Source organism: Jatropha curcas, chromosome 2 (genome assembly GCF_041381405.1).
Source record: "Jatropha curcas cultivar XTBG-Jc1 chromosome 2, XTBG_Jcur_1.0, whole genome shotgun sequence".
NCBI classification, from domain to species: domain Eukaryota; kingdom Viridiplantae; phylum Streptophyta; class Magnoliopsida; order Malpighiales; family Euphorbiaceae; genus Jatropha; species Jatropha curcas.
Window position 1 is genome coordinate 475,521 of NC_143152.1, and position 25,105 is coordinate 500,625.

The following is a 25,105-nucleotide window of genomic DNA, read 5'->3' on the forward strand; positions in this document are numbered from 1 at the left end:
TGATGAACCATGTGTATGTCCCACTTAATCAATTTTCTCTTTTTGGAAGAAGCTTCCTAATCCTGCCACGTAAGTGAATCATGACTCACGGCACGTCCCGACTGTACTATCAGTCTATCACTAACACTGCCTAGATCTACTATTGCATCTTCTTATATAAATCCCCCTCCATAGCTTCTCTTCACTCAAGCTCGCATTTCAGTCATCTTTCTTTATCGTTTTTGTAAATTTTAAGTGTTTTTGTTCTCTGTTTCTTCGTTCTTTGTTATCATATTTGTTGCAGAGTAAAAAAAGTTGAGAGCTTGAGAGGAGAAAATTAGACAATGTAAATATAGTATATAATGTAGAGATCTGGAAAGGATCCATGGTGCGGTTCGATAAAGCAAAGATGGAACAGACCTGGTTTGAGCCACATCCAAGAAGAGTTCATAGGGGAGTTTGGTTAAGGGTTCAAAAATCAATGGGTGTCCTCGTGGGTGGGAATCACACTTCCTCCAGGTTTTGCACTCGCTAGTTTTCCATTTCTTTTCCGTTTGGCTTTAATCTCTCAATTTCAGAACACACTCTTGTTTTTTTCGATAATTTATTCGAAACCCACTGCTTGAAATCCTCTGATTTGATCAAATCGTTGATATTTGTTGCCAATTTCAATCTCATGGATTTAAAGGCCTTTAGAACTCAGATCCTTGGTAGATCTATAGCCAGGCGTTTGCTCCTGCGTGCATTTATGCTTGCCGTGGTTCTTTCTGTTATTCCTTTTGTCCAAATCCTTTCAGGGAATGATCCAGTATTCCTCGATTCAGTGAACTTCAATGAATGTGATGCTCCGTTTATGATTACGGGGACAAATTTGTTTAGGAATCGGTTTCTGAAACCCATTTGGAACTCATTTGAGTGCAAGGAAGATATGAATTTGACAACTAATGTTGTTAGAGAGATAATGGGTAAGCAATTGTTGGATTATAGTGCAAATGCTCTCTGTGTTGGCGATGGATCGGCTTCTGCCGTGTACGCTTTGCGAGAGTTAGGATTTGACAATGCTTGTGGTGCTCACAGGAGCCCCTTTTTCTCACTTAAGCACAGAAAGTTTGTTTATGAGCTTCAATATGCAGACAATTCCTTTGATTTTGTATTCTCTAGGGACTTAGATGAGGTTTCTGTCCCTGCTGTTCTTGTGCTCGAGATTGAGCGTGTTTTGAAGCCCGGTGGAATTGGGGCTATGCTTGTGGGTGTTACTGGCTTGAACCCAAATGGTTTGATTAGATCAGCCACGCCCGTTTCATCATTATTGAAATCCTCCAATGTTGTTCATGTTGGTTATGTTCAAGAGTATACATTGGTTGTTTTCAAGAAAATAATTGATAAAGTTGGTTACTTTGAGCAATTTCGCCTGCCAGCTGATTGTCAATCTGTTTCCAACAACAAACCTTTAATGAAATTTCTGGAGCCTCTTCTGGAAAAGAAAGAGATAGGATTTGAGAAAAAGATGGCTTATTTGCCCAATTTCATTGATGTGCCTTCGAAGAAGAAGTTAGTGTATGTTGAAATTGGTGCAGCAAATCGACTGAACCCCAATGTCGCTAATTGGTTCATACCATCTTATCCAGTGGAGCACAAGGATTTGAATATTTATTTTGTCGATCATAACACTTCAGTCCTGCTTTCTTGTGTTAAAAAGCCTGGCGTTACCTTCATTTACTATCCAGGCCTCTCTGCAGAGAAGGTTACTGCTTCGATTTCGGATGTTGAAGATCTAGACCCATCAGTGGAAGATGAGGGGTTCGATTTCCTTGCTTGGTTCAGAGAAACAGTGGAGCATGCAGACTTTGTGGTTTTGAAAATGAAGGCAGGGGAGGCAGAACTGAAATTCCTCACTGACTTGTATGAAAGTGGAGTTGCATGCTTTGTGGACGAGCTATTCCTGAGCTGTGGAGACCATGTAGATGAAAACGGTGGAGTAAAGAAAGAATGCATGGATCTTTTAAAGAGCCTTAGAAGCAGTGGCATGTATGTTCACCAATGGTGGGAGGATTAATCGAGTTGTTTCTTGTTTGTTTGAACTAAGTTTGTGCTTTTTTGAGTAGTTGTTTGTGTTCCTGTCGTTAAAGTTCCTCAAGTAACTCATATAGAGTACAATGAGGGACGTCCAAGGTTGCTTTATGGTTGGCACCTGGTCAGTTTATCTAAATAACAACCATACTGTCTTGAAGTTTCTGTTATTGAATAAACTTGTTGTTTGCTTAATATGTTAATTGCTCTTACGATCTTTGAAATGTTTTCTTTCAATGTTTTTGAGGCTCAGGGCCACTTTGTCGGCAGGAAATATAGGAATACTAAATGCGATTTGATGAAATGCCTACTATTAGATGAAATTCAGTGAATGTGAATGTGAGCACTTGAATCTCAATTATAGTGCTTAATTATTAATTTCATTTCATCATGTGAACTTCACATGTTCTAGTGGCTTGTTTGTGGGTCCAATATTGTTAATTTTCCTATGTTTAATTTTATCTATTGAGCATACCATTTATTTGTATGACAATGAAATCTTATATTGGATGTATTAGATTTTACACATGTTAGCAATATAAATTATGATTTGAATAGATATAGGCAATCAGATATGATCTGATTAGTTGAGTGAAAGATTTCGAATTCAAATATTATTAATCACAATAGTTTCACCAATTTAGTGAGCCAAGAAAAAGTTTATCTTCTATTGTAATCTCATTAATCACAATAGTTTCACCTATTTAGTGAGCTAAGAGCCAAGGAAAAGGTTATCTTCTACATAGCCCGTAATATTATCGGTCTATTGATCTTCCAATGATTTTATAGAAAGAAACATTATATTGTATAGTTGCTGTTTTACCGTTTCCTTTCCACATAAAAATGGCTTTTCTACTTAGAAGAGTCTGCTATTAATTAATGCATTGATGTGAGCTTCATTACACTTCCATTGCGTTACAGGTCACCTTGTTTCTTGTTGGTTCCAACCAATCTTATGCTATTCTTAATAGAATTATTATTTTCATTAAAAAATTATGCCACTGGTATCTCATTGGTCAAAGTGGTCAACAGACAACCTCTAGTTCCTTGAGAAGAAGAGGTCTTGGTTCCTCTCAACCAATTTATGAATTTGAATTTTAAGTAATATAGATATATAATGGAAATTACAAAATGGTATATTGATATTCAAAAGTCCCTCTCGTGAATTTTAGAATCCTTTCTCTGCAAATAAATATTGATATTCAAAGCAAGCAAGCATATTATATCTCAGATTAACGAAGATTCATAGCAACTGTAATTAAGCACCCAGACGGGCAAGCTGAAGGCATTGGCTCAAATATTTTTGGCACAATGACCAGCATTTATCTTTGCCATACAGCGGAGTGATTACAGTTTCTTGTTTGATTATTAGAAAACAGAAAATTAGAAGAAAGGAAGAAATTGCAACCCCAAAAAGAAAAAATTAAGATGAAAAAAAAAAAAAAAACAAAAAAACTACTATACAGCAAAGCAGGAGCAATTTCTCTGCTCATTCATCAGTCCCATTGTTGACCTTTATCTCTAAAAGTCTCTCTACTGGTTGTCTGCAAATTGGGCACCGATTTGTTTGGTACCTCAAAACCTTTGCACATCCGCTGCACATACACTGCACCAGAGAAGAAAAACCAGTCAAACATGTTTGTCACCGACAAGATGAAGGATGGCTTTCTAAACATGCCAGTTAGATACGATAGCCAGCTAGCCAAAACAAGATATCAAATAAAATTCAGGCAAGGTTTCTGCAACCCCTCGCATCAAATTCATGCCCATGCAAAGTGGCGAATAAGGAACCTCGTGTCAACCCGTCACCGAGAATGGCCTATGTTCCAAGAACCAATGCTACCAATGCAGTGAATTCTCAATGGTTAATAGACAGAAGTATTACAAAAACTATCACTTGAAATGCTTCCATATCTTATTCAAGAGCAGGATCATGACCGCTGCAATTTCTTGTTAAAGGAAATAATTTACAGTAGTTGTCATATCATATAATGGTATGAATTACCAAAATGATAGGGAATGCTTTGGTTCAAGATGCAAAAAAATACACTAGAAATTAGCCCTCTTATATTGGAAAACAGTTCCTTAATATGACATTACTTCAGGTAAAAAACACAGCATAATATCTTTCCTCATCTATTGACTCGACTAGAGAGATGAAATAAGTTTACATACCATGTGGCGGCATGGAAGAACAGTGGTATCCCGTGGTTCGGACAGGCAGATGACACATTCCTTTCCAGGGTCATTTGCATCAACTTCTCCCTCAACAGAATTACCAATCCCATATATCTCCTGCAACTCATATCTCATCTCATTCACCCACAAGATCTGCTTTGATACCCTCAGCTGGTACTCACCTTTCTCCTTCTCAAATACCGCTCGAGTTATTTGAGAATTTGTTGTTGCAGACTGTTGGTTTCCTTCTGGTCCATTTTGTTCAGCAGGAGAAGCCTCTGCTTTCACTGCCAGAGGAAATACATCCATCTCGCACTCTTCCAATAATTCTTTCTCCTCAAACATTGTGAAATCAATTCCAGTTCCACAAGGCTGTCTAAACTTCTGGCCTAGACCTTCTTGGAAATTTACAGTCACTACTGGAAGAAGGTTTTCCTTCATTGGAGTTAGCACACAATTCTCACCTTCTTTTGCAAAGAAAATAACAGTGATGCTGTTTGAAGAAGAATAAATGGAAACTTAATTAGAAATACCATCAAATAAAAAAAAATGAAAAGATAGACAAAAGAGAAACAACAAAGAATACCAAGTTCTAAGAACCTAAAATATAAGAAGCAACTTCTATAAGAAATGTCTTCTCTAAGAATCTAAGATTATCAACAATTTGGCAAAAGTAGTACCAAAGGTTATATCATATACATGAAAAATTGCCACACTAGATAAGGAAGCATGGAGCTTTATACACCACTATAAAGCTTACTGTAAAAATATCTACAACAATATCCATTGCAAAAAACTAAAAGCCAGCCTCATTAACTTATTATTTATGTTTCTGCACAAAACTCTCTAAAATTCCATATGCACATAAATTGACACCAAAATAATTATTCTACTTAAGGCTTCTAATCCACTTATTTCTCCAAGCTATCAAAATCGGAGATGCAACAGAGATTGAACAGAAAATCCTCCTTTTTTATTGCATTTAATATAACTTAGCTAATACTAATTCCAGGCTTAAATATAGATCCCTTCCTGAATAACTTCAATAATTGAACATTTATGAAAAGTATTCACTTCAATCAAAACTACCATCTTCTAAGTTTATAATGAAGGATACCTTTCAAATATAGGGTAACTACGCTACTATCACATAGAAGCAAAGAATCAATAATAGAAGCTTCATTTGATTAATTTGAGCAACCTCTAATGGAAAATAAGGCAATCAAAGTACTCATTCGAAGTATATCAGTCAGCTTTTCAAAGTTAAAATATTCATAACAGAACAAGGAATTCCTTCCAACATGGCTGCAAATATAATATGACAAACACGAATTGACAACTTCTTTTCTTAAGAAAAAAACAAATACATATCTATCAGTTTAAATTGGAATAGAAAGAAAACAATTGACAATAAAAGGCTTAGCCTTTACCTTCCAGCAACAGTAGCATCAAACGTGAAGGCAACAAGAAACTTTCCTGGATTTTCCTCATCGGGCTCAAGCCTCAAACTTTCCTTCTTCAAATTAACATCATTTCTTATTGTAACTGCCTTCTGGTGCTCCACATAAGGCGCAGGAGGTGCCACCATGGGTCCACACGGATATCTGCCGCCAACCCAGAGGGCAGGGTCGACACGATGGTGGTGATCATAAGGAGCTGGCAACGGTACAGGCATGGCCCCCGGCGGCGGATGATAGTATCCAGGATACTGGTAATATGGTGGCGGGTTCGGATTCGGGTATTGCGAAGGGTAAGGAGTGGCGGCAGCAAATACATAACGGTTGGCTGTAATTTCCGGCTGTGGTGCAGCTGGTGGAGGAGGAGGTGGATGGCTCCGCCGGTTCCCATGCCTCCGGCGCCCATGGCCACCGCTGCTACCGATATTACCCATAAGTGGCTTAAAATTCGGTTAAAAAAAGATAGAACAGAAATGAAAAGTCCAGTTTTGTCGAATTGTAACCAGCAAAGTGGATCCGGAGGTAGAATAATGGTAATAGAAGAGAGAAAACGAAGGGAAAGGATTCCTCGCCGGAAGAGAAAGAAAAGAAAGATAAGGGAATGGAGGAATATGGAGATGGGTGGGTGGTGGGTGACTGGTATAATGGGATTGCGTAAACCTCAACCCAATACACCCATTCATCATGAAACAAGGATATTATGCTATTTGCAAAAGTTGGCTGCTTTCCTTTTTCCTTTTTATTTTTTTTTTTAATAATTACCAATTTGTTTTTATGTACAATATAAATTATATAAAAACTTTTTAAAGAAAATTCAGAATTTTTATTTATCATAAAATTACAAAAGACAAAAGGAAAATATTCTAAAAAAAAGAGAGAAAAGGAAAATAAACCGTAACTTTCTATTTCGAGCTCAAATAGAATCTCATATATATATAATTAATTGAAGTTAATAAAAATGAAATAAACATAATTTGCTCTGAAAAGGACGGGAATGGCTAGTAGTAATTAAAGAAGGAGGGAATTTTTAAAAATGATATTGGAAAGGTTGAAGTGACAGCCACCAAGACAAGACCATCAGGTTCCATTACTGTTGTCCACTGAAGGTGCTCACAAAAGAGCTTCTCCATTAAAAATTACTGCCTATTGGCATTTCAGGCATTTAGGTCAGTTCTACTCCTAGATTTGTTCTAAAACAATATCATATTTCTAAAATTCTCAAATTTTAAATTTGACTGAACCCGTCGGGTGGGTTTGATTGTCTTGTCCACATTTTCATTGCTCCTATATTTCTCATAGTATATAATGCGGCCCAAGTCCAAACAATGGGCCATCTATTTTGTTAACTCAATGTTTTGATATATTAGCCCACTTTCACAAGATTGGATTGCACTTAAAATTGTGCTGTACAAAAAGAATTATTAAACCACCTACGGGTTGTGGCTCAGTTGGTAATACAGACTGGACATATAGAAAGAGCTCTTAAATTTTATCCTCACTAGACACACTTGCAAGGAGGGGCGAAAATGCCTTAACTGTGATTAAATTTCGAGCTAGATTTAATCGGTACTTAATAATGGGGTTCGAATTCTTTCTGGTGGTTTGTGATCTATACGTTTGATAATTTACTCTTAACGATTATCTTTATGGCTCCTTAAATTTTAAGGATTGATCATTAAATCCATGTAAAGTTATTTCATTTTGGCGAATAATATAGTTATTTTTCTAGCATAGAATTTAAAGATTTTCGACCCGTTCAACAAATACTTTTCAGAGATTGCCACTTTTACGATGATTAAAATCACTTATTACTTTAATCATAACTTTATTGTTCGAGAGATATAGTTATTACTACAATGTGAAAAAGTAGGATTATATAATTAAGTCGATGCAAAAGTTAGGATATTGTAAGAAAAAATAGCCAAAGTTCTAATTCGAATTTATAAATCAATTTTATTAGAATAAGATTTACAGCAATTGATATAAATCATGTTCAATTCTATACAAATTAATATAAACATGAGTATATACATAGAAACATATAAAGAAAAGTGAAAGAAATGCTCCACGTACAATACTAATGACCTCTTCAACTGTTGAACATTTTACGTAAAACGAGTTAAGGATACGTGGTCTTGGTTGTTGATTGACCCTTTGAATGTTCAAGTAACTTCTTCTTCTTCTTCCTCTTAATCTTAATCAATTTATGGTAGAAACCCAGAAACTCATCGATTCAAAATAGCAGACTCAGAGTTGACATATCGAAGAACATGACTCTTGAATATGAACATGGAAATTTTTGTTCAATTGGATGTTTTAGATTATCAAAAAAATATTGGATAATTTTACTTGTAGCCCCTCAATTGACTCTAACATACAAAAAAAAAAAAAAACCTGAATTTCAGTTTATTATCTAATAATAAAATGATTCCCACTAATTTTTTCCAGCTAAGTCTCACCGGGAAATTGATATGAATGGTTCTTTTTTTTATAATGTCAACCACCACAATCTCTGTTTGGATTAATCTACAAATTTGATTAATGGAAAATAAAATACAGATAAAAATAAAAATACAATGAAGTAATGTCATTATTAACAAAATTTGACAATATAGTGCTAATTGAGTTGAACGTCAACACCATGCGAAATCATGATGAAAAATAATATATTGTTTACTCAATTATTTAGCTAGGAAATTTATTTATTTATTTAGATTATTTAGTGTTGATATTTTCAATATCCATTTTCAGACGTCAGAAAATAAAAAAATAATATGTTGGCAAGCTGACCATGTTCCAAAATTATTTATATGTATATAAAGGCAAGTTGTGGAAAATCTTTCAGTACGAACGAGAAATGAATTTTTAAGTACTCCAAAGCCTTAAATTGAACAAGTCCAAGCCCAGAAAGCACTGTCATACCGTGTTTCTATGTTCTTCTTCCTTTGCTCTTCGATCTAATGTCCATCTAAAAAAAATTTCATTATCACTCATTATATATATGCTTCTTGATTAGGACCCATTTCAGAAAATATCTTAAAGATTTAGTTTTGGATATCTATAAACATGAAGTTCCCTTGTCGTGGCTTAAGTTGTTTCTCTTCCTCTAATTCAAAACCCAGCATTGATATTAACAGACCAGGTAAATAACGTTCGTAACTTGTCACATATATGGTGTCCTTAGGCTTTTCTTTTCCTACCATATATAGTTTATTTTGATTTCTATATTAATATGTTGTTCTTGATCAGCTCTCTTGTTGAATTCTTTCTATAACTCAAGAAATTAAACCAGGTGAACAGATCCCAGAAAACCTGCAAATATTTTCTTTTCAGCAATTGGATATAGCCACTCATGGCTTCTCGTCCTCTAACAAGATTGGAGAAGGTGCCTTTGGCTCCGTTTACAAGGTAATTTCAAATCATAGCCTTCCACATCAAGTTTGTATTGACCTTTGGTAGGGTCTTTTAGTTAAATGTCTGCTTGTCGCTGAAGAATATTAGTGTTAAAGAAATTAGAATGCTCGAAGCAATAATGCACGATTAGTAAATCTGAGTCATCATTTATTCTCATAGAAATGCTAATGCCAGATTCTGGTTTTCACTTTTTGACTGTGAAGGGCCGGCTAGGGGATGGTTCTTTTGTAGCTGTTAAGGTTCTTTCTGTAGAACCAGAATCTATGCGTGGAGAGAGAGAATTCATATCAGAATTAGCTGCTCTATCTAATATCAAACATGAAAATCTTGTTAATCTCCAAGGATGTTGTGTTGATGGAGCCAAAAGATATTTGGTCTATGATTATATGGAAAAGAACAGCCTAGCACAGACCTTACTAGGTAACAATATATTCTTGATTAAGTTCTTCTATAATGAGAATTCAATAAGAATAGGCAAGATTTAGCAATTTATATAATTTGTAATTTGTGTTTGATTGATAGGCAACGAGGCAAGCAGGATGAAATTTAGCTGGGAAGCAAGGAGAGATATTTCTTTAGGAGTTGCACATGGGCTTGCATATCTTCATGAGAAGGCTAAACCACAAATTGTGCATAGAGATATCAAAGCAAGCAATATACTTCTTGACCACAATTTCATGCCCAAAGTGGCTGACTTTGGTCTTTCCAGATTACTTAGAGAAAAGGTTTCTCATGTCAGTACTCGCGTTGCAGGCACATTGTAAGTATGTTCATCAAGAATTTGTTTGGCATTGAGGTTGAAATCATTTTCTCCATAAATTTTACTTTCTATTAGGGAAAAAAAAAATCAATACACTACTTTTCTCTGTAGTAGCTCAAACAACAATGCCAGACAGATTGTAATTCTGGTTTCTTTATTTATGAAAAATGCAATGGCTAATGGGTTTTCTTGGAATCTCTGAAATGCAAAAGAGGATATCTTGCTCCAGAATATGCCATTACCGGACATTTGACAAGAAAATCAGATGTTTACAGTTTTGGAGTACTGCTATTCGAAATCATCAGTGGGCGGCCGGCAGTGGATTTTGATTCGGAACTTGGTGAACATTTCATAGTTCAAAAGGTAGCAATGTTAATAACATACTGAACTTTCATGTACAAATGAAGTATTTATTTTTTTATGTGTTAATTTTGCAGGCTTGGCAAGCTTACAAGGAAAACAAACTTGTACAAGTAGTAGACACTACACTTAATATGAACTTTCCTGAAGAGGAAGCTTTCCTGTTCTTGATAGTCGGCCTACTTTGCGTGCAAGAAAATGCCAAGCTCCGGCCACAAATTTCAACTGCTGTTAAAATGCTGAATAATGAAATTGACATCAGAGATGTTGAAATTTCTCAACCTGGAATTGTTTCAAATTTGATGGACATCAGATTGAGTGAGAAAAGCAGTTCTTCAGATAGGGGCACAGCCAGTTCACATAGTACTTCATATTTTTAATTGATTGTAGAGATGACTTGAATATTTACTGTAATTGTTTCTATGTTCATTAATTAGAGGGCAATAAAGAATATACAGAGGAAGCTTTCTTTAACAATATTTCCTTTTTCTTTGCAGAAACTATTTAGCTAATTAGAATAACTTTTTCTTCACTGTATGCCTTTTTTTTTTTTACCTTGCAGAAACTTCCTTGTCCAAGCCTAAAAGAAAATTTCCCTGTAAAACACAAACAGAAGAAAGAAAAAGCACAAGGAAGTTTCACAGAAGGATAATGTCAATAATGGTAATGGTCAAGAAAGAAAAAAAAAAAAAGATGAAACCCATCCTTTGGGTGTTCTCCCTTACCGATTCAGTCAAACCGATATTAGATCTTCACACGGACAACAATATGCACATTTAGCACATTGTTACTTAAAATAATTGCATAAAGTGGAAAAAGAAGAAGAAAAGAAATGTTTGAAGGCCAGCCTGGTAGCAGAAAACAAGTGGCTGCTAAAGATTAGTCAAATTAAGCAAGTTGAATTTAAATATATGGGCTTGACTCATTTTCCAGTATTCCTGTACAGCTTCTGTGGAAAAGATAAATAAATGGACGATTATATAATCTTTCCATGACTAAATGGCGTGTAGCATGCATGGCTCCTCGCACGCCATCCCCGGAGACCACCAAGCTTGATGAGCTCTGCAGATGGCATACAGGGAGCCAGGCACGAAGCAAGTTACATATGTTTAGAGTGGAAAGCAAATGAAAGAAGCAAACAAAAACAGAAGCTATAGCGTATATAATAATAGCAGTAATAATAATATATAGCATTGGAAGTTCGAACAAGGATAGATAGTGATGTTGCTGGCCACTATGTGGTCACAATTTGGCAGTACAAAGAAGCCTTGAAAATGCCTGTAAATTTGGAAACACCAAAACTCAAGTTGCAAAATTAAGGACAATCCATGAGGGAAGGTAAATGTAGGAGATATAACACATACACACACATATAAAGTATATATAGGACCCTACTTGCTAAAATCAGTTTTTAGCTTCCAAGTGAATATTTTTTTTTGCACCAAAGCTAATAGCTTTTGAGTTGGCAATTTGGCACATAGCAAAAACAGCTAAAAAGGAATCATGTCCTACCTGAAAGTTTATTTTTTTCCTTGTCTGTAAACTTCGTGAAGGTGTATGTGACCTTAAAAACAGTAATAAAGAAGCCTTTATTGGGGGAGATACAGATTATAGAGAGACATACACGAGGTTAGCAATACTTTTGAGCCCTACCCATATGGTATTTTGAGGTCTTCTTTTCCTCTTTTCAGGTTCATAAAGCAAAGTCTTTTTTCCTCTCCTGAAACTGCTTTGTCTTCAAGTGTTTGGATGAATTTGGATTCTCGTCTTCTCCATATCCTTTGCACCTTCATTTTCTTGAGTTTACACTTCTACTACGTCATGTGGACCAGCCCCAACAAGGAATTTTGTTTTCACCAACTCCAAGATTATTATCATACAGTCTTTTGACCTAATTAACTATTTCATTGCCTACGACTTGACATTTTAAATCTTACATGAAATGTTGAAAGCTACCCACCGGAAATTTTACCTTCAAGTTTCAAACTTTAGAATTCTAATTACTAATTCATTAAGAGAATTACCATTAATTACTAACAACTAATCACAATTTGTAAAGACATTTTGCTCAACAAGGCAATACTCTGCCATTAGAGTGCATAGGAGAAAAAGAAGGGGGTGGGGTTATAGACTATAGAGAGAAAAGTATGGCAGTACTAATGGGACGGAATATCTGACAAGAGCAGAATGGTTCTTCAATAATTCTGTGTCAAGTTGAGAAGGAAAAAAAAAAAAAAAAAAGGAAAGCTGACAGGTCTCCATTCCTCATTTTTCAGAAAATGCTAAACAACAAGACTCAAAACGTGTCTGTAATGTGAAACTGTGAAGATAGAAACAGATTTATTGCTTAGAATTGAAAGAAGCCATATAGACAACCACAAGTGGTTTAAGATTCTGGGTTAGCTCAGTGCAGTACAAAATTGGAGGTAACTTTTTTCTTTTCTTTGAGAAGCTGAACTCTGATCAGAAGAGTTGGCATCACATGTGTGTTTGAACTCTGCTCTCCTTATATGCTCATTTGACTTATAAAACTCTTTCTTTTGTCCATAATAATATTAACAGTAATGGTTCCTTTACTTTTCCATTTTATAATTTGGAACTCAACATATCAGCATAATCTGCAAAAAGAAAATAAGTTTCATTAACCCAAAGAGAAAACAAGCTTCTGTTAAAAAAAAAAGATTGTAATTTGATGGGTCAGTCTTCAAAGAGAACTGAAGTACACAAAAGAAAGTTTTCAGACCCAGCACAACTAGTTCAGCTCTAATATAACCAAACAGAGAATGTGGTTAAAAGATCTTTAAAATGAAACGTATCACCTGTGGTTTTTCAAATTCATCATAAATGGATATATATATTAGCAATCAACATGTCTTGGCCATACTTTATATTCATGGCTGTGTACATTAAGGGAAAAAGAGTAAGAACGTCACCTATAGACCCCTGCACAAGTCATCCAATGTCTCACCCAATGCCATTAAAGGAAGAGGCCAAAACTCAATTTCAGTGATTCCCATTTGTTCCACTTCTTGCCAGACTAAAACCAAAAAGAAACATTATTTTATATTGTTTTGCCAAACAAGATCAGTTTTTTAAATATCGTCAAATTAGAACATGTATGAACCTGTAAAAAAGTAAAAAAGATAAAGAAAAGAAAGAAAAGAAATACGTTTTCTGAAAGATCTTGAGATATTAGTATTAGGACCCACAGGCATTAGCTCATAAGCTAATTAACTTCATTGCCGCTGAATAAGGTATTCCTCTCAACAATTGAACTACAATTGAAATGCAAATGAAAATACGAGTGAAAACAATATGAACTAATATGAATCTCATTTGGAGCTGCAAGGAATCTGTAATTCAGCATCTGCAAAGTACACTACTCTGTCTACTCAACACAAATAGTACCATACTTGTCTATGTCGAATGATACTGCCTAGTAAGAGTCCTGAAAGTAGTGTAATAATGCCTTTACATATGCATATATGGTAGCTTTGCACGTTAGAGCATCTTCTGGTTGGAAAACAGACTGCAGAACAGTTTTGACATACATTTTGTTCAGTAATCACATAAAAGAGAAAAAAAATAAGAAGATATTTTGCTAGACAACCCCATTGATTCGTCTATTGCAGATAGTGCTTTTCCAAGAAAACAAGGTGGGGAAGTTTATTCTATTAACTTTAATGAAAAATAACAAATATAGAATGGCAGAAAATTTGAGTTTTCTTCATGTTTCTTGATCTTAAAAGATACAATCACAAAATTCAAAGAAAGTTTTTCCTTTTCTTTTTCTTGGGTTGTTGGGTTGGTGGGGTAGGTTGGTTTGAAGCAACATCATGTACAAAAAGCTTAAAACAAATGTAAAGTTGCAAAATAGTATGCTCACTTAAGGTGCTTTTACGTGTACCTCCTCTAGCATTTTGACTTGACTTAATGCCTGAGGTTACAAGATCAATCCATCCTTCACAATTTGCTCCAACCAATTTGCCAAATCTGACATAGTAGGACGATCACTGGGATTTTCCCTGACAGCCAATTTTGCAATATCAGCAAGTTTTAGTAAGGGCTCAAAATTCCTTGGAAGAGCCACATATCGGTCGATTATGGCAGCTGCCTTCCCCTGTTTAATTAACGGTACTGCCCAATCAACTATACTTGGAGGTGTACAATCTCTATCATATGTTTTTCTTCCACTAAGAATCTCAAGAAGTACAATCCCAAAATTATAAACATCTGTTTTCATGTCTCCACCAAGATCCTTCTCATTTGCAGTGAGAAGCCCAAAATCTGCAATTCTTGCTCCCCATTCAGAATCCAAAAGAATGTTTGAAGTCTTGACATTTCGGTGAATTATTGGAGGCTCAGCTTCCTTGTGAAGGTACTCGAGCCCTTTTGCAGCCTGCATTGAAATCTTCAACCTAAGGCCCCAGTTCAGAGGAGAAAGGCCACTGTGGAGGTGGTCATGAAGTGTTCCATGAGGCATATACTCGTAAACAAGCAGCCTCTCTCCCATCTCTGAGCAGTAGCCCAACAAGTTCACAATATTAGAATGCCTAATGTTGCATAAAACTTCCAATTCCATTTCAAAATCCCTACTGTTAGTGTGGATTATTGTAGCAGCATTAGCCCTCTTGACCGCCACTTGCCTTCCATCAGCCAGGACAGCTTTATAAACAAAGCCATAGCTTCCTCTGCCAAGCTCATTGAACTCTTTGAATCCATTGGTTGCATCTTTTAGCTCTGAGAGTCGAAACACTTGGGCCATACCAGGACAAGAAGCCATGGACGGAAGCTGGCATGAATCAGAAGCATTGTCAATTTCCAACTCAGGTTTTCCTATGCAAGATTTAAACTGTTTCTTTGATCCTTCTTCTTTTTGGGTGACAATCAAGCGTGGAAGAACACAGCAACTGAGTAATATCAAGAAGAAACCCAATGCAGAAGATCCAATTATGATTACTAATCTACGCCAATGGTGCCATTGTTTCGGTGCAGATGATTTCATCCCACAAACATCCCAACAAGAACTGTTCTGACAAAGAGAGCAATCTGTGCATACTCGATCAGCATTCCCACTACATGGACTAGACAGGAAAAATCCTTCAGAACAATTTGATCCACATGGGGAACAAATCTGCAAATCCTTCCTAACACATAAGCTTGTCAAATCAGGTTCATTTAGAATGCTCGCATTGAAAACAAACTCTCCTTCACTACAAGAGCCAGGACCACATAGTCCTGGACTACACAATTCCAATGGAGGATTAAACTCCAGAGGTGAAGTCCCATTGGCAAACCAACAATCAATAACTAAATCATTTTCCCTAATTCCACATGTAGTAAAATCAGTAGAAGCAATTGCTGTAAACCCAGAACCACCTTTTGGAACAGATGATAAATTAAAGCTCCCCCAACACTCAACAGCATGATTATCTTGCCTGATTCCACAAAAATGATTAGCACCAGCAGTTAAAGAGACAAACTGGGTCCCAAACGGAGGACTTGAAAGCGAATCATTACTATTGCCCCAGCATTTGACCTCATTAGACTCTTCCAAAATCCCACATAGAGAACCCCTACCTGAAGCTAAAACTCTATAATTCTCTGATAATCTTGAAATGCCTAAATTTGACGAGTTCGGTCCCCAACAAACAACTCCTCCTTCTCTAACCCTACCACAACTGTACCCTTCACCAGATACAACTTTATTAAAAACAAGATTCCCAATAGACTGATCATAAAATTTTCTGCTTTGCGTAGAAGTTAAACTATTATTAGCACCCATCACAATATCCCAACAATCTATAGTACCTGCATCATGATCAGAATAGTAAGATCCTCTAATAGCACATACATGATTCTTCCCTGCAGCAATATTCGAATAAGCAGTTGTTCTATAAATCGAAGGAACAAGATCCAGACCAGAGTAAATTGAACTCCAACAGAATGGCTGTGAACTGTTAGCTAAAATGCCGCAAAGAAATCCTTCGCCGCCAGATAGAGCCGCCATAGACGGAATGCTATTAAAGTAGGCAGGGGAAGATGAAGACGGAGATGATGATGATGGTAAAGTAGTGTTCTTTGTCCAACAAATAACGTCCTGCTTACCGCTGGCGTCAATGGCGCAGAAGAAACCGTTATCCCCAAATGCTGCAGAAATGGGGCCCATGGATCCAAACCCAGATGCGCAAATGAAGGAAAGAAGAAGAAGAAGAAGAGAAGAGAGAGTGAAGAAAGGTTGCATGGCTTAAGCGGGTTGGGGGTTTGGACCTGGGGATGTCATGGACTGGAGTAGTTTGGCACCGGTGTTGGTGCTATTGCTAGAGCTAGAGTTAGAGCTGCGATTATGATGAATTGATGATGATGTAGGTGACGAAGCAAGAACGTGGGTGTCGCCATTTTTACAGTTTGTAGTTTCTGGACCGTTAGAACTTGAAAAATGTACTACGGAGAATTTTACCGCGAAATATAATATACAAATCCAAACCTGAAACAATCTCTAAGTTTAGGTTGGATAAAGATATATTTTTTCCATTTTTTTCAGAACATTTTCTACATTCTCATAAAAATTTTTATTTATACTTTAATTATAATAATTTAATCTTAATAATAAACAAAATTGAGAAGGAACTCTCTCGCTTAATAATAAAAATTTAACTTTTTAGTAGCACTTAATTAATAAAAATACAATAAAAAGCTTCAAAATTTATAATAATTACCATTATTTTGTGATGTATTTCTTTTTTTTATTTTTATAAAGAAAAGGTTTTCTTTAATAGTTGAATCAGCTATTCATTTTTTCTCCTAGTCAAGTTCTAATTATATAAATTTTCCCCTAATTTCCGGGTAATAATTCAATGTCAGAAAGTGAAGACGCAAGTAAAATGTCCTAGAAATTCTGAACCGCCCGATCTCATCACGTGATTGCTTGGTCAGCTGTCTGGACAATTGGTCAACAACACTTGGCATTTCTTAATCCTGTACATGCACCTCTCTATTGTGTCCTAGTCAGAAAGTGTCAACGCCAAAAAATTGCCAAATATTCATATCTCATCGGTAGATTTATACAATCTAATGGGACCCTTTCCAAATCTTTACATCTTATTGCAATTTTTTTTTTTTTTTTTTGTTAACTGTAAAAAAATTTTAAACTGAATTTATTTTTTATTATTAAATTAATTTTATAAAATAAAATTCACTTCATAAACACTTGCTAAAATAAAATTAATTTATTACTATTGTTAAATATAAAGATTTTAATAATAATGGGCAAGAACTAGGACCAACTTGGGCAAACTGTTTTTGCATGTGGCTTGTCGATGTACTTTGGAAATGTTCGATGGTCGCTATCTAACCTATCTTCAAATTTTGTTTGCTAGCTAGATGTACATATAATTGTAACTTTTGCTTTTTTTTTTTTTTTTATTGCTAAAATGATAATTAATTAAGTTATCACCGTTACTAATCTTTTGTATTATTAAAATACAATAACATCGAAATAACACTATGAACTACACAATAGAGAATAGTCTTTCTCTTGAATCAAATTAATGAAATTTTTATGGTCGACTGGATTTAAACTCAAGACTTTTCACATCTTATATAAGTAAAAAGACCGATCAAACCACACGCACTTGACAAAAAACAAAAGACAATCAAATCATGAATTGAAGAGGACCTTATAAAAAACATGGAACAAGTCTGTCTACAAACTGCCAAGATAAGAAAAGGTAAATAGATTTCTTCAATCATTTTACTGTTTAGGAATATTTTTCACAGTTTTAACTTGGCTCAAGAGCATCTTGACAACATCATGAGATATTCTTGTTGTCTCTGACTTCTTTAATTGCTTCATCTTTGTCTCTGTCCCTTGTTCAACCCACTTCACATTACAATTTGAATCTCCATTACTCTTCAAGGGCCATTGTAAAATAAAATAAAATCACATAATTTTTTTTTTATTATGTTTGATGAGCCGAAATGAAATGTAATGTAATTAGATGCATTTTTTTGTATAAGTATTATGAGTACGTTAATGTAAAATATAAATCTATGTTACCGCTTTCACTTCCCTTTGAAACTCGTTCTCCATGTGAGTTCGATATTCATCAATCTCGTTATCAGCTTCAGCTTTGATTTGTTTGAGCTCGGCCAGTTTTGCTAAATGCAGAAATAAGAGAAATGAGTTGAGTATCATTCAAATCAATTAATATTTATTTCATCAGAATTCAATTGATTTATCCTTGAAATTTATTCGATTAAATTCGATAAATTTTCTGGTCCAGGAATAATTAATTTCATAAAATTAAAAATGTTGAATTATAAATAAATTTTAATTTTATACCAAAGTTGAGTTCATATGAGTTTACCATTTCTGGCATCATTGACAATCTGGTGAGTTTCTTGCTCAGCAACCAGCAATGCTCAATTCCACCTTGGTTGCTATGGGCCTCCATGATTTCCTGCATACGACACACTAATTTTTCAACCAAAAAAAAAAAATTCTAAATTGATTAAGCATATTGAGAAACACTGATCATAGATTCAGTATTTCTTTATTTTACCTTTGCTCGAAACCCAAGAGTCTGATAATCAAATTTAAACCGGTAGTAAGTTACCTTTCGAAGGAAATTTCTGGGAAGGCAAAAATAGGGAGATGTCGTTTTTTCAATTGTCTTTTGCGAATAGTAGCATTGCATTTAAGCTACTAGAGAGTGGGCTTTTGGGCTCTAACGAGCTGAATTGACAAATCCAAATCCTCTTGCTAAAGGACACTGCTCTTCCTCTCTTTATACTGGAGTCTGACTCATCAAAGATCTAACACTTATCCATCAGTTTCTCTAGAAAAGGAAAGAAAATTTCTCTCCATGCATCTACTTAGGGAAGGACTGTAAATGAGCCGACGTGCTCGTGGACTACCCGAGGCTCAGAATCGAAAAAAGCTTATTTAAAACTTATTCAATTAAGCTTAAAGGGCTGAACTTGAACTTGTTTATCAAACTTGTTTATTAAACAAGTCGATTTCGCCTGTAAAGGATATATTTTTTTTAACTTAAACCGTGGACAAACCGAGTTCAAACTATATCTTTGTTGAGCTCAACTCGGCTGGCTGATTTATGACCCTGCATTAATGGTGTTGGGAAGCTAATCGTTTATGAATTTAATAGTGTAATTAGTTTTATTATTATCAAGTCTTTTTCTAAGTGATAGTGCAATTAGTTTGTTTCAACTATCAGAGAACAAATCCTCGGGGATTATGAAATCATTTTAATATTGAGATAAGATGGGATGGAATGGGATGAAAAGACACAAAGTAATTGCTCATAATTTATCAACATCATTATGAGTACAAACCCACAAAGTGAAAATTAAAAAAGAAAAAGAAAAAGAAGCAACGTCTGAGCACAAAAATAAAACAAGTGCCCAATTAAAGCATAAGCACACAAATTGAGACATCATTTACATATTCAAAGATTGCAGATAGAGGATTTCTCTTTTTCCTCCACTTGAATTATACGTTGGATGTGCTCCTGAAAGACCCAAGAGCTTTAACAGCACCAGCTCTCAAGATGTATTGGTGGTAAATTGCAGCAATTGCAGCTCCAATGAACGGTCCAACCCAGAATATCCACTGAAAATTTAACAATAAACATAAGTTCATTTGGTTTAGTAATAAATAACTTGATTTAGATACAAAAAAAGGAAGAAAACTACATACTTGGTCATCCCATGCCTTGTCCTTATTGTAAATCACAGCAGCTCCAAAACTCCTTGCTGGGTTAATCCCAGTTCCTGTTATTGGAATTGTGGCCAAGTGAACCATGAACACAGCAAATCCAATTGGAAGTGGAGCCAAAACCTTCAAATCCCAAAAAAGAAGAACACAAAGTTAGTTTGGAATTCTAATTTTGTTCAATTCAATTTAAATCTAGCTTCAAGACAGAGCACATACAGGAACATGAGAGTCTCTGGCATTTCTCTTAGGATCAGTAGCAGAGAAGACAGTGTAGACAAGAACAAAGGTGCCAATAATTTCAGCTCCCAATCCAGTGCCTTTGCTGTACCCATCAGCAAGCTCATTGGCTCCACCGCCATATCTAGTATAATAAGCCTTTTGGAATGCCTTTACGAGCCCACATCCACATATGGCTCCTAAGCATTGAGCTGCCATGTACAGTATGGCTCGCACTAGAGACACCTTCCTTGCTAAAAATAACCCAAATGTCACAGCTGGGTTTATGTGTCCACCTGCACAATTTTCACCATTTAAGTTATACCCAAGGTGATCAAAGAAACAGAAATTGAAACTATCTATTTCAAGAATTGAATCATTTAATACTAACCTGAGATACCGGCAGTGCAGTAAACAAGAATGAAGATCATCCCACCAAAAGCCCAAGCAATACCAAGAATGCCAACACCACCACAAGCATCACTATTCTTGGAAGGATCAGTCTGGCTCTTGTAACCAATCACAGTCAACACAGTAATATACAAGAACAGGAGCGTGGCTATAAACTCAGCAATAATAGCTCTATAAAATGACCACTGAGTAAACTCCTCAGCGTCGATCAAGGGTGCCGGTGGCGGGTCATGGTAGTCCTTGGCTTGGAAGTCGCCGCCTTCAACATCCTTGCCCATTTTGATCAAGAAATGGAAATGTTAGAGGAGGGTAGAGAGCTCTGGAAGCTAAAGAAATGGTTTTGCTATGGTGGATATGGAAGTGGAGTGGAAGGGTATTTATTAGAGATGTGAATATTGACTCTTGGGAGTTTGAGAAAGGATTGTGTTAAATTAAGCTAGCTTTGCCGCCCCATCTAACGTAACAATTGGTTTCTTGTATTTTCTTTGACCCCACCTTACATTTCTCTAGTTCCTTCTTTGGATTTCTTTTTCTTTTTCTTTTTCTTTTTTAATTCTTAATAAGATTTAATGAAAATTACATAATGAGAGGATCACTCTATTTTATATAATTTGATTTCAATTAATAAACTTCCAATAAATTGAAATACACAATATAGATTTGAGGTTGAGTTGAATTCTTTTAAATCTCTAATTTAGTTCAAGAAAAGGATTTTTGAGTTTAAAATATAAAACTCAAGTTCGATTTGTTTAATAAATGTATTTATAAATAAGTTTGAGTTCAACTCGTTAACATTGAATGAATATTTTTCGTATCAATTTAAATCAGTTATACGAGCGATTTGATTTCTTTAGAGCTCTACATAAATTACCAATTATAAAACAAAAAAGAAATTAAAAATTTATAAAAATTGATCGTATACGACATAATTGCATTTTTTAAAATTGCTCTCTTTGCTTTAAATTATAATTGTTCAAGAGTTTATATAAAATTAAAAGAGTAATTAATCTTTTAAATTACAATAAAATCATGGACAATTCAAAATCAATATCTAAAAATGATTTATATTTAAAAAAAAAAACGGATGTGATAACACGTGTCAGACATCGGATGTGAAAAGTCCCACCACTGTACAGTAGACCATAACTACACATGATTATAGTGAGGTAGTGACGTGGTGGGTAATGGGGCGACTGAACCGACCAAAAAACAAAATATAAAAATGATCAATCATAATAAGCCATTTTTTTCCACCAGCAACCGTCCATACAACTCAGTCCAACTATACACCCGCCGTTCATTCTTCCAACCACTCCCATAATGCCACGTCTATCTGTCCCCACAGAAGCCACCAATCATTGCTAAGATCCAAAATGCCAATTCTTTATGATTATAATCAGGCGATCCCTAATCACTCAATAATCACTACCCAATAAATAAATTAAATATTAATTACAAAAATTGCCATATACAGCCAAAGGAAGAGGAATTACATGGTAAAAAAATAATTCCTGGATAGAAAACAGCCACGTGTCAGAAAATTGTTGATCTTTTAGGAAAATGTGTTTGTTTTGTGTTTTTAAGGCTTGATAATTGAAGTTGGTCGGTTTTGTCCTCTTTTTATTAATTTTATCACGTGAAAATGAATGGCTTCATCTAGGGTAGAGAGTAGAGAGCAAAAACTGTAAAATAATATTTTCACCGTGGTTGAAACGAGTGGTTAAATATTTTTTTTCTAATAAATAAAATTGAGAATTAAATCTTTATAAATGGAGAAATCTGTATTAAAAAAGCTTTATTGTGTATTTTATCTTGTCTAGCCATTTGCAATATTAAATTTATTTGCTTTATCTCGTGTTTAAAATAATTTTTGTTTTGAATTTTAATGTTGTAATCAATTAATACTTCCACTAAAAAAAAGCGCCGAATTGCGATCAATTTTTGCTACCGACTTAAATCGGTTGCAATTTGCGACCTATGGACAAAATTTTGCAACCGGAGAAAAAATCGGTCGCCAAATTTTGGCGACCAGCATTTTTGAACATCGGTTGCTTGTGACCAAAATGACGTTTTTTTTTGTAGTATTCTAATTTTAATAATATCTTAAATATTTTTCAGCAAGCATCCTATATCCTTTTTGAGTGTACAGAGTTAGTTTCATTTTGATATTCACGATTGTTTTTTCTTTATAAATATTTTTTCACAGATCAAATTATCGAAGCTCAGGATTCATTTCTGATTTTGATAATTGATACATTGATTTTGAAATTAGTCTTATTTCTAATATAATATTACTTCAGTTGGGGTGCTTCCAAGAAGCTTTAATTTCTTTGCTTGCAACAAAAGGATGCAGTGAACTAAATCAAATTTGCAATAATAACTAGTTTGAAATTTGAATGGAAGAAGAATCATCTCTCTATCTGCTATTTTGACTTTTGGTCAAAACTCCTATCAAGTGCAGCTCAGTGCACCTCTACCCCAGGTTGTTCTAAAAAGTTATCATTTTTATCTAATTGGCCACCGTTATAATTACACCTAAAGCAGTTAATAAAGACAAGAAAAAATATCAATTAATCATAAGATTTAATATTGTTGCACGTTTCCATCGATCGAACTTATATTCTCATTTTTATAAGAGTTGAATTCACATATTTAAAACGTATTCATAAATCTCATAATTTCATAACTTTCATTCAATCAGCACTAAACATAGGAGAACTTACTACAGTGGATTCACAAAATCGATGGTCGATGACATGACAAAATGCACAATACATGGAACCATACATTTATAGGTTTAAACCAGAAGAATTCACAGCTATTAAAAATGAAATTAAATCCAAGAAATATGAACTAGGATTTTGAATCATCTTTTCTATCTTCTGTCTCCTCTGTAATAGTCTCCAAACTTGGAGAATTTGAAATCTTGTGCAAAGAAATGAAAAGGGCTGGAGCTACTTCAATCCAAGAACTCAAATCTTTAATCTGTTTTGCCATTTCAACAAACTTGAGTCCTTCTCTTGTTAGAACTTCAACAGAGAGAGCTAATTTAGGACTTATGGGTATGGTGGTTTCTGCTGATGAGTATGGTTGGGTTTGGAAGTACATCTACCCTTTTATAAAGCGTAGTTAGTACAGCATTGAACAACTAAAAAGTTTGGTCACCATTGGAAAAGCCAAAATACATGTGGGAAATATGTGGACAATGAGGAAATCATGTGGCAATTGTCTATCTATTAGACGTGGAAGAGAACTCACCACACACTTTCCTTAGCTGATTGGAATTCTAGAAACCTAAAAAGGATTTTTCATATAGTGGCCACAGTGTGTTTGATTTGGTTTGAAGGATTTAGATTTTAGACAAATCAAATCAATAATGATGGTTTAAGGGTAATTTAAAAATTATTCATTATTATAAAAGGAAAGTAAAAAATAAATAAAATATTTATCGACTTATTAATACGTGTTTAGGTTTTCATGAAATTTTTTATTGTAAGAAATTATGTTAATATTTATTAAAAAGTTAATTGGACTAATTTAAATGTGGATGTTGTTGATTTGATTAATTTAGAGAGTTTTTAATTTCAAAACTATAAATCTGACTAAAATTCCTAATTTTATTATATATTTTTCAAATCAAACTAAAATTACTAACATTTCAAAATCATGATTTTGGACAATTGAACGATGTCTTGAGGTTGATGAACATTTTCAAGATTTAAGATTTGAAGTGGTGTAAGACTTCATATGTTCACAGAAGACAGAAGTTTTAAATCCATTTTTAGATTCAACTATCATTAAAGAAAGAAAACTCAAAAACAGAAACACACTATTACATGTTCTTGTCCAACACTAGATGAACATAAAAACACACAAACTAATCTACGAAATTTATACTATTACATGCAAGAATTGATACACCTGTCATCTAAATTTGCAAGCAATCCCAAGTAGAGATTTGAATTCATGACAAGATTATAAATCTTCCTCAACTTCCTCAATTCCCACCTCTTCCAAGATAGTCTCTAAACTAGGAGAATTTGAGGGCTTCTGAGGGTAAATAATAAGAGCTGGAGCTACTTCAATCCAAGAATACAAGCTTGCAAGTTGCTTTGCCATTGCAGAGTAAAACTTACTTTACTATGTTTCTTGAAAATCAAGTGTAGAAACCTAGTGGGAATGGATGAGAATTGCCAGGGTTTTATAAGGGAAGAGGCATACCAAAAATATCAGGAACTGAAAACTGATGGTGAGGTGTTAGTCCAGGTGGCAAATGCTGAAGAGAATGGTAATAATCGAACATTGGAAAACTTCCAGCATTTATGGAACACCAGACACGTGCCCTAACAAAAGGCAAAACGTGTAAGAAGACTCATTAAAGCCTCCCCAGAAACTGACAGTAGTTTCCTGCTTCTATGATTACAAAATAAAAGGACACCTTCAATAATTAACGCTTCTTATTGATTGTACCTAAACCTATGCATGATTTTTTCAAAGGAAATATCTTTCCTTTTCTTCTCAGCA

The 25,105-nt window shown here is 34.8% G+C and overlaps 5 protein-coding genes and 1 pseudogene across 14 annotated transcripts; 2 read left to right on the forward strand and 4 right to left on the reverse strand.

Moving 5' to 3' along the window:
• The first annotated feature begins 164 nt into the window (after positions 1 to 164).
• LOC105642208 (uncharacterized) lies at positions 165 to 2,244 on the forward strand. Its single transcript, XM_012226955.3, has one exon. The coding sequence runs from the start codon at positions 656 to 658 to the stop codon at positions 2,033 to 2,035; it is 1,380 nt and encodes a 459-aa protein (XP_012082345.1). The 5' UTR covers positions 165 to 655; the 3' UTR covers positions 2,036 to 2,244.
• A 1,000-nt stretch (positions 2,245 to 3,244) lies between these two features.
• Positions 3,245 to 6,383, reverse strand: LOC105642209 (putative E3 ubiquitin-protein ligase LOG2). The gene is made up of 3 exons (XM_012226958.4): positions 5,658 to 6,383; positions 4,225 to 4,720; positions 3,245 to 3,655 (listed from the first exon to the last, which is right to left on the reverse strand). Exons 1-3 carry the CDS (start codon positions 6,116 to 6,118, stop codon positions 3,539 to 3,541), a joined length of 1,074 nt encoding a protein of 357 aa, XP_012082348.1. The 5' UTR covers positions 6,119 to 6,383; the 3' UTR covers positions 3,245 to 3,538.
• A 2,159-nt stretch (positions 6,384 to 8,542) lies between these two features.
• On the forward strand, positions 8,543 to 10,917 carry LOC105642210 (putative serine/threonine-protein kinase). Of its 2 annotated transcripts, none has more exons than XM_012226959.4 (6): positions 8,543 to 8,826; positions 8,965 to 9,092; positions 9,302 to 9,518; positions 9,621 to 9,858; positions 10,071 to 10,221; positions 10,296 to 10,917. In XM_012226959.4, exons 1-6 carry the CDS (start codon positions 8,751 to 8,753, stop codon positions 10,596 to 10,598), a joined length of 1,113 nt encoding a protein of 370 aa, XP_012082349.1. In that variant the 5' UTR covers positions 8,543 to 8,750; the 3' UTR covers positions 10,599 to 10,917. The 2 variants fall into 2 exon arrangements, with proteins under 2 accessions (XP_012082349.1, XP_020538125.1); XM_020682466.3 differs by having other exon boundaries at positions 8,977 to 9,092.
• A 1,611-nt stretch (positions 10,918 to 12,528) lies between these two features.
• On the reverse strand, positions 12,529 to 16,705 carry CCR1 (CRINKLY4 related 1). Of its 8 annotated transcripts, none has more exons than XR_016319537.1 (5): positions 16,141 to 16,705; positions 14,105 to 16,029; positions 13,388 to 13,747; positions 13,152 to 13,255; positions 12,529 to 12,836 (listed from the first exon to the last, which is right to left on the reverse strand). XR_016319537.1 is itself a non-coding variant. In XM_037640428.2 (2 exons), exon 1 carries the CDS (start codon positions 16,460 to 16,462, stop codon positions 14,162 to 14,164), a length of 2,301 nt encoding a protein of 766 aa, XP_037496356.1. In that variant the 5' UTR covers positions 16,463 to 16,705; the 3' UTR covers positions 12,529 to 12,836; positions 14,126 to 14,161. The 8 variants fall into 8 exon arrangements, 1 of the variants encoding a protein (XP_037496356.1); XR_016319534.1 differs by having other exon boundaries at positions 13,388 to 13,493; positions 13,632 to 13,747; positions 14,105 to 16,705; XR_016319533.1 differs by having other exon boundaries at positions 14,126 to 16,705.
• A 1,234-nt stretch (positions 16,706 to 17,939) lies between these two features.
• Positions 17,940 to 18,750, reverse strand: LOC119371041 (V-type proton ATPase subunit G1-like; annotated as a pseudogene). The gene is made up of 3 exons (XR_016319494.1): positions 18,588 to 18,750; positions 18,278 to 18,378; positions 17,940 to 18,130 (listed from the first exon to the last, which is right to left on the reverse strand). The product of XR_016319494.1 is annotated as a V-type proton ATPase subunit G1-like (transcript).
• Positions 18,751 to 19,512: 762 nt separating this feature from the next.
• LOC105642213 (aquaporin PIP2-4) lies at positions 19,513 to 21,009 on the reverse strand. Its single transcript, XM_012226962.3, has 4 exons — positions 20,562 to 21,009; positions 20,171 to 20,466; positions 19,937 to 20,077; positions 19,513 to 19,849 (listed from the first exon to the last, which is right to left on the reverse strand). Exons 1-4 carry the CDS (start codon positions 20,857 to 20,859, stop codon positions 19,730 to 19,732), a joined length of 855 nt encoding a protein of 284 aa, XP_012082352.1. The 5' UTR covers positions 20,860 to 21,009; the 3' UTR covers positions 19,513 to 19,729.
• Between the last annotated feature and the right edge of the window lie 4,096 nt (positions 21,010 to 25,105).